This window comes from Malurus melanocephalus, unplaced genomic scaffold, assembly GCF_030028575.1.
Source record: "Malurus melanocephalus ecotype Western Australia unplaced genomic scaffold, MMel_1.1 scaffold_694, whole genome shotgun sequence".
In the NCBI taxonomy this organism is placed as follows: domain Eukaryota; kingdom Metazoa; phylum Chordata; class Aves; order Passeriformes; family Maluridae; genus Malurus; species Malurus melanocephalus.
This window is the reverse complement of record NW_026623926.1, coordinates 28,126-37,460: the sequence shown is the minus strand read 5'-3', so window position 1 is coordinate 37,460 and position 9,335 is coordinate 28,126. Positions and strand designations below refer to the sequence as shown.

Genomic DNA, 9,335 nt, shown 5'->3' with positions numbered 1-9,335 from the left:
TTTTTTAATTTACAGATATGCACAAAGTATAAAGATGTCCAGGTCTGATGGGAAAAACACAACTACTTTTTCCAGTTTGAGATTAAGATAATAAATGCCTGTCACCTAGGATTTTTGGTAGTAAAACTAAACTACAACTATTCAATGGAAACTTATTTCCCTCAGTTAATCAGCCAGTATTTAAACAGAATGTGTCAGTGCATTTTACAACAGTGACAAATTACTTTCAGGCTCTTGCAGTGCTTTGCAGTAAACTGCTGTTTCTATTGTTACAGGTTTTCCTTTTGTGTAAGTTGTTGTCAAATGCATATTACTTTTTAAAATAAGCCAGAGAGCTATGACAGAAGAATTCTTTTGCATTACTAAATRTCATATGTGGTAGACAAGTTTCCTGCATCTAACACTGAAAAAACATGAGATAAATGATTTAGGAAATGTCTTTAATTTATGGGTTTGCAGAAGGGTTTTATTAAATCCCTTATTAGACAAATGTTGATCCAGATTCTGCTGCATTCCTGCTATCATAGAATAACTGYAAAAACATTCCTGCACTGACAGAGTAATTATCATTATCCAGTGATCTGACTGCTTCAGCTTTGCACTGCTCTAAGTGAAGGCAGACCCTGATTCTGTGATAGACACTGCAATTTCTCCATTCTGASTTCAAAACTATTTCACTGGGTTTTTTCCTCCTCCCACACTAAAGTTGTACAAGTAAATACATGCAAATAACGTTTGGTTTRGATGTCCAGAGGCTACAGTGAAGTTCAGAATCTACTAATCCTTGAAGCACTAACATGCAATGCCTTTAGTTTTCCTTACTTGGTTTTTCAATTTGAAATGATTTTCCTCTCATGGGGAATGCAGAGCTGAAAGCTGAGGAGCTGAGAGGACATTTTGTGCATCTGCCCTTTGCTTCACTCAGGAAATTAATTATTGCATTCATCTGTCTCTGCTCACCTGTATGCAAAATGCCTACTTTTCCTGTAAAATACCTTGAACATTATGGGAGACAACAGGCAAAAACTCCCAGCTCAGACCAAGCAAATCTGTGGTGTGAATAATGGGAAAACTGCGAAATATATCTGACTGGACCAGGCAGTCTTCATTTTTTATAAGCAGCTGCCACACTGATTTCAGCAGATTAAGACTTTGTTTTCACTCTGAGTGAATGACAAGTGCCTCTCTGGGCTTCTTAAATAGCAAATTAAAACATACAACAGTTGTGAGAGCTCCCTTGTTAGACCCTGACAAAGACTGCCAGTGCTCTGCTTGCCTTTTCTTCTTAACTCAGAGAGACAGGTTATTCTCTAATTTACATTGGCAATGCATCTTCCCCAAGACTTTTCTTCTTCRTGTAATATCCTTGATTGGAATGTCTAAGTGTTTATCCAGTAAATCACTGTCAGTGTTYGAATCTTCTTAAGAAATTCCAGTGCCATTCTTGTCTCTTAAAAGCTTATCTTGAGGGATATTTTAATTATACTTTCGATAGTCTGTTTTTATATTGATTACCTCTTTTGCTAATATACTCTTTATACCTRGTGTGAAGAATTTCTACTTATCACTGGAATGCTATTAGAAAAGAAAATTATCCTTGATTTTTCTTGCTCAAAATGTTTCTTATGTTTTGCTTCAAATGCTGAAGATGGCACTCTAACAATGAAAAGTTTTTGGTTCTTGTGCTACAGATGAGGGAAGGCTGAATGTCAACTTGTTAGAAATTTTTAAGAAAAGTTGGCATGTTTAGTCAGTACATATATATAATGGAGTAGGCTTGAGAGTTTGTTGGCAATGAGAGTAGTCTAATAATATTTTGTTTTCCATTGTACATACCAGGGATACTGCAGCTCACTCAATTATCTTCTGAGGAAAGGTGAAAATAGGATTCTCCCACTAGGAGATATTCTCTTAGACTTCACARCATCCTTCTTTTTTAATATTCCCTCAGCTTCTAGATGGGCTTCACCCCGTCTGTCTCCTGCTTCATGGTCTCCTATTTTTATGGTATACATGTGAGGTTGAGGTTTTTAATTTCTAAAATCTGTTGCTAAAAATGGATTTATTACACAGTCTAATAGTCATTCAGCTTTGCTAGATGTCCAGGTTGTGTCCTTCCTGCCCATTCAGAAGCAAAGTGTCCTCATTTCTCCTGTGTGGCCATTTAGTTTCATGYCCTGTTTTCAAAGAAAAAGGTGAAAACCACGACTGACTGATCTTTCACCAGTGTTTGCCCACCTCTGTCAGTTAATTTGTTCCTGAATAGTACTCATTCAGCAAAGGTACCCTGGCATGGTACATTTATGTGTATTTATGTGTGCATTTATTGAGCTCCCCACAGGAATTAGAGGGTCACCTTTCCATCCTCTCCTCTCCTGGTGGGAGTGCTGCTCTCACAGATGTTGTGTCCTGCATGGGCAGRGTCCAGCCAAGCCCTGCAGTGACTGAACCATGGCAGAAATATTTCATTTGAGTGCAAGGGGCAGGAGGAGCTGTGTGCTCGAGCATCTCTGAGCCAGAGCACAGTGTCCAACAGGCAGAGCTGACTGACGTGGTGGGATAAAACATGTCAGGACCAAACACTGGAAATCATCTCACAGGGAATGCAATCAGTGAAATGAAATCTTTGAAAATCGATGACAAGTCTTGACTGCCTTGAGAAACCTTGAAGGAATTTCATTTTCAGGAAGCGGAACTTGCTTGGCCTTGAAATACTGTCTGGCAACAAGTTTCATTTGKGACACAAAAATACCTTGTTAGCTCAAAATAACTAATTATTTCCTCTTGAAAACGTTTTTACCTGCCTCTATTTATCTACATAGTCAGGAAATGCATAGTCAGGAAACTGAAAATAGAGGAAATTTTCACTGTAGAAATTGTCAGTGTCTGTACCACRTATAACAAAATATATGGCATTGTTTAAAAATCTACACCTACTCCAGGAAACAAATTATTAATAACATAAAGGGCCTGACACTGGCAGCTTACATTTCATTTTGCCATGGAAGTCCCATGCTTCAGTGTCTGGCTTCAGTATCTTTTAGGAAGAAATATGTCAGAAGTGTTCCATATCTCATCTGRGGGATGAGAACAGAAACACAGCTCTAACCCAATTTTGGGCTCTGCTTTTTTTTTCTTAGGGTGGGATTTGTTTTGATTTTTCTCCCTTTTCTTTGACATTTACATGACTACAAAATTGCACCTGAGATACACAGGGTCCCTCAGCAGCTCTGAAATCACCAGGACTGGTGGTAGGGGCAGTATTTTTGGCTTGATAAATATGAWCAGAGGATCCATTTTACAACTTTTAAAAGTAAGGCACATTTGTTTCAGCAGGAGCAGATTTCTTAGAGCTCCACACAAGCCATTTATAAGTTGGGTTTTTTGATAAGATAATCATCCATCATTTTTTTAGCCAAGGCATATTCCCATCAGGTGGGCAATGCGAGCATAACGAGGCCAGTGTGAGTACTCAATTTGATTAATTAATTTGATTAGGATAGGTAGCAGCAGTTAATATTCTATTTTGTGGCCCTGGAGCAGAAACAAAATATCTCAATAACAGGCTTGCAGCCCCAGCTGGCTGGAATGTGCAGGATCCCCCAGACCTTCCTGCTAAGGGGTGAAGGGTTACCCCAGAGCTCATAGAAGGGACGAATTGGGGACCAAAGAGGCACTGCCAGGACTTCCCAGTGCCTGTGGGACAGTAAAGCCTTGGCTCTGCCTCAGATCAGTTTGGGAGCACCCAGGACAAAGCCTCAAGGGCTTCTGTGCTGATTGCAAGAGCAAGGTCCTGGTTTGCAGGGGATGTGGGCACAGCCCGTGTTGGTGTCGCAGCATCGGCAGAGCTCACTCATCAATCCACACTGGCAGCTGGAGTGAAGGATTGCAGGGCACAGCATGATGTCTTGCCTCGGTTCTCTTGCTAACAGGCCAGCAAGAAAAATAAGGCCCTGGTGATTTATGCCTGCAGAGTAATCTCCACAGTAATGTGAAATATCATAGTTCAAATGGGTAAGAACAATGATGGCTGTTACTGTTTTTGACAGGCAATGGGTTTGGAGCTTGGTGATGAATTGCATTCTGTCTGGGGTTTGTTCAGCCCACTTATCTTCAGGATGTCATTTTGGGTTTTGTTTTTTTCTTTAAAAGAAAAACATCTTTCAAGCCCTTTGGTTTGATGTTGGACACTTAGCAGTTTCTGTTTGGTAAAGCTTTTTGCTTTCTTATGATCTTTTCTTGGAAAATGGCTCTGCACAGATTCCTAAGTAAAAGTTTTGTATGTTTATCCTCCTTTGATAAGCTGGAATACTGTTCTTTCTTTTATCTTTAATTTTATTTTAATTGGACCTGCAACAAAGATACCTAATTATGTGAGGAATTTTAGTTYTGACACATTTCAAGCTAAAATATCACTGAGGCACGTAAGTATGTCTGAATTTCTGACCTGCAATTACATTTAGAGAAGGGTAAGCCATATTTTATGTCAGATAACACCAGATCCTGAGATACCAAAGGCATGGAATTATACACCAAACCCCTGACCTAGCTCTGTGAGTTGGTGGTGAAGAATTTTCTGGAAGGGTGGAATTTCAGCACAAATAGTAAGGGTACATCTTGAAAAGCTTGTCAGAGCTTTACCTATTCTCCTTCAGTAACAAATACTGTCCAGCCTCTCTGAAAGTCTCTCTTGGAATGTGTCAAGGTAAGAGATGGATGGGGTGGAGCAATATCCAGTGCTTGGCTGGGAAAGCCCCTCTTTGGCCAGAGGGCTCTGCTTGGCCAATTGCAGCAAAAGAGCTCCAGGAGAAAACCCAAAACCTGCTTTTAACACCTAAGGTTCTATGACATGGCTGAAGCTGGAAATCTAAGTCCCAGACTGGTAAAACAAAGAGAGATTTTGATTATATTTGCATAGCCCTCACTGCACCATTAGTTTTGTAAATGCTTTTCTAATGCTGAACTGTTCCACTACAATAACTCTGCCTATTTCTCCTGCCTTGGTCCCATTATTGCATGAAAATCAGTACAACAAGATCYTGCTGGATTTAAGTTTTGCTCTCTTCTCACTCAGTGACACCACCTCTTTAGCTGCTTATTTCTCTGGGAAGTAGAGCCAAGTTTTAAGTCCTTACAATTTCCTCCGCTTCTAATTTCACTGGTGTGGAGTTCTGGCCAGTTAATCAAATGTCTTTAGTGTTGCAGGTGCCTAACTGTTTATTTTCATTAGTGTACCAGATGCTATTTTTAGCTCTTTAGTCTTTGGGCTGAATGAATACCATCACAGATYTTAAACCATAATAAACATATGTTTTTAACCTTGCCTTTTATTTTTACATCCCTGTATCCAAATAATCAGGATGTGGTTACCTATGAAAGTGGTMGACTGCTACTTCAAATTTCAGTGCACACCCACATACAAAAATATACATTGTAGAGGGTTACAGCTCTAAAAACACCCAGCCAAACCCTGTGTTTGTGTCAGGCAGGGGCTGTTGCAGTGGACTGAGGGACAGTGGAACCACCWGGCTTAGTGCTTTGACTTTGTGCTGATTCCAGTGGACTCAATCTGCCYCACCCCTCCAGAGTAACCAGCAGCTTTCTGCCTAGCTGCCCATCCCTTATGGACAATGGGAATAATAACTGTAGATGTGTATGTATACATACACTCTTAATGTTTCTGCTTTTGCCAGCTGGAGAGTCAGCAAAGAATGGCAGAAACAGACTTGAATTAAACTCTGGGGCAGGACGTGGAGACAGAGAAATCAGCAAACGAGCAGATACCTTTGGCAAAAAGCCCCCAGCCAAGCTCTTATTGATATAATCTGAAATATTCCCACCTCGAGGAGTTGGAGGCATGTCAGGTTTTAAGAGTTAGACCCAAACAAGGGCTTAAACAATGTAGGCTAAACCCATGGCTAGAGATAACACTTGCAGCAAACACTTTCTCCATCCTGAGCCTCCCAAAATTCCCTGCATTATATGAAGGCTTGGTGGGTGCTGCAGTTCTGCAGCTGTGGCACACACTCAAACCACCACCAGTCTCAACAGCACACCCCCAGGCAGGCTTTTACCACGTGTGTAAATGGTTTTATTGCAGGATCCCACTGGAAGCTGCAGCTCCCACTAGATCATGTTGAGAACTAGAAAAAAAGCAACTTTGCCTTCAAAATGCTACTGGAGGGGTCTGTGACTTCTGTCACAGCTTTAAGCACCTCTGTGGGGAGGGGTCAGGGTCAGCCTGGGTGGCTGGCAGCCAAAGACTCATGAGGTGAGCATCCAGTTCATCTGATTTTCAGGCATTCCTCACTGCTGCCACTGCAAGGATTGCACCACTGTGCAGAAACGAATCAAAAGATTGGCAGGGCTGTAGAGGAGCAGAGGAGGGAGCTGGTTCTGCATGCAGAGGGAAGAGCATTCAGCTGGCTTTATTTGGTCGATGGGTTTTATGCAGTGACTCTGACAGATAAAAGTTATTAACAGCTGTAGGGAGGTTCTCCCTTTGTTTTTACTTCCTTAAGACCTTTGGAGCAAAATTCCTCGGAGAATGCAGCTGTGGGGTCATTAATAGATTGTTCTCCTTTGCAGATGCTGCAGCTCCAGCTCGTGGTGGTGCATTTGGCCCTTGTGATTGCCCTGCTGTGGTGGAGCTCCAGCTCTGTGCTCCTTGCAGAGGCAGCTCCTGAGGTAGGTGAAGGTTTCTGGTGGTTGTAAYTGCTCTTCCCTGAGTGTTTTCAGCCACAGAGTGTGGAAAACACCAGGGTATCTAAAAGCTGTTGGAAAGTCAAGGATCAGCATTGGCCCTGTAGGGGCTCAAGAAGAAACAGATGCAAATTGCATGGCTCTGGCCAGACAGAATGAGGTCTCACCCAAATTCTCACAACCTCTCCTGAAACTCCAGGGGATAACCTGTGTGTTAAAACATTGCCCAGTGGGTAGAGAAAGCTTCCTGAAGTGGGGAAAGTAAACTTCTCTAACGCTGAAGGGAAAGTTTGTTTCTTCTTCCTAAAGACAAATAATAGCATGAAAAGGCTGCAGCTTTCAGAAGCCATAAGAAGATTCCTGAGAAATCACCTGCACAGGAGTTGCAAATTGAAGGAGACAGACTAGAGAAGGAGGGGAAAGGGGCAAAGTCACTTGCCTAAGCTTGAAAAGGAAAGCAGCAGATGAAATRGGAGAGCTGTCTCATGCTTCACCCAAGATGATATGCAGGGGTTGCACCTGAAAATACTTCTACTGCATTCCCTATTTTTGTGTTATCTTGACATAAGGCASATTTGGCAGAAAAGATATTTATGTAATGGTTTTGTGCCATTAAAAAAAAAAATCAAGTATCTAAAAGTTTACTCAATCAGCACTGCTTGGCTCTGGGGTTTTCAGATCAGCTTGAACATCAGATGGCTACTGAACAGTACTGATGAATCCTTCTGCTTTTCTCTCTGTCTTCACATAAGCATGACCCGATTATACCAAAATGCTGCAGCAGCTGCTGTTCTGGTGCCACAGACATCTGGTATCTGCCTCCATCAGTGACAGATTTTTGTGAAAAGAATATAAGGACAGAACATCTTTGGAGACTTCTAGATCTGGAGACTTGCACTGGACCAGGGCATATTTTAACTGCTGATGGGCCAGAATTTGTCTTTGAATCAGTTTAAAATCTCGGTATCCATGACATCCTTTGGYAATGCACTCCCCTTCATCTGTGTGCTGTATTTAAAAAGTAACTACTTATATTTATTTTAAATCCACCATCTGGTGACTTCACTGGGTGGACTGAGAAGCTCTTTCTCTTGAGGAAAAAGTTACTAGTTTTTATTCATTTCATTGCTSTTCCTAAGTTTGCAAACCCTCCACTACACCCCCTGCACCCACTCATCTCTGCTTATCTGTGAAGTTGTACTTTGTTCAGTGGCTCACCACAGGAAAACTGTTTTYTAATTCTGATTATCATTTTAGTTGTCACTTCTTAAAATTCCATTACATCTTTTGAAGACGAAGTAAATGGGATTGCAAGGTATTCAATAGCAGAGGCTATTTTTGCCCTTCTAGTTTTAAGTGTTATTGTAGATGTTTATATCGTAAAGGTAAGGCAGAGTAGGATGGACTCAAGGAAAGAAAGAAGGAAGAGTTCAGTCTTTTTCAAAGGCCTMATTCTGTTGCAAACCTCTATGAAAGTTTTATAGCCCTGAAGGGGAGAATGAAAAGGACTTCTCTCTGTACTTAAAGCTCATAAAAAGTAGAATTGGGGCAAAATGAGATTCTTTACAAAAGCACCAACAGTGCTGCATCATTTGTGTGACCAGTGTGGACCTGTGCTCCCCCTCATATAAAAGTCACAATTTTAWACATTCCATCATTGTTTGTGCCACCCATCAGGAGTGGGAAACATCCCCACCACAACTGGTGAGGACTGGAGAAGACAAGGATGTTGCACCATGCATATCATGTCTGCCTTACACGTGTACCAAACCCACTGTGTGTGAATAACAAAGATAGTGCTGTGCTTGTAAAGGTGGAACAAAACCTGTTTGATGGCTTGAGTTGTAATGTTTTTATCTAATCCCGTGAAGATCAAGTGGAGCAAGAAGGCAAACATTTAATTCAAAGAGAGAATGATTTGGGCTTGCTTTAGACCAGCTGCTGCCCTACATTTTTCTGTTACATGCAAAGCAACCCTTTCACTTGATTTATTTCTTTCTCAATAGACCCCAACATTCTCAGCTATTCTTATAGCAAAGTTTGGTTTTGAAATGGTGTTAGGCCTAATGTCATAACTAAGGTTCAAACTGCTGTGTCAGTTCAACAGAGTTTTTTTTTTTTTTTCCTTTCCTCCTCCCCACACAGTTTTACTTAAATTCTTTGAATGCCAGGTCTGAGCAAGTTTATTTTGGGACATGCTTTGCATAACAATCAATTAATTAGTCATATATGGATGGAAACTTCTATAGAAGCTTTCATTACTATTTATTAGCATTCATTGAAAAAACAAAAATCAGTTTCCTGAAAACAATCAGGATGGATATTGGAGTTGGGCAATGGTGATTGCATTTTTCAAAAGGATTAAATTACTCAGCTCATGCTTTAAGTGATACTGATCACAGTGCTGAGATWGGGAAATATCAAATAGGGAAGTAACAAATTTTAATATTTCTTGCAATAATAATGAAAGCAAGTTCAGCTCTATAAAAAGAAAATTCCAGAGTTTGATGGCAAAATCCTGTGGGTGGAAAAARGGCCAAATTTCAGAGAAGGGATTTTGTTTTAAAACATTGTCCCAATTTCAGTGTCCTGGTAGTTCTGTATTTACAGGACTGCTCCTATGACACTGCTTG

General features: G+C 40.8%; 1 protein-coding gene across 1 annotated transcript in view; it reads left to right on the top strand.

Moving 5' to 3' along the window:
- OSTN (osteocrin) overlaps positions 1-9,335 on the top strand; it is a 13,004-nt gene that overhangs the window by 151 nt on the left and 3,518 nt on the right. The window contains exon 2 of the mRNA XM_057384265.1: positions 6,589-6,687. Coding sequence (XP_057240248.1) covers positions 6,589-6,687 — 99 coding nt within the window. The remainder of the gene's footprint in view (positions 1-6,588; positions 6,688-9,335) is intronic.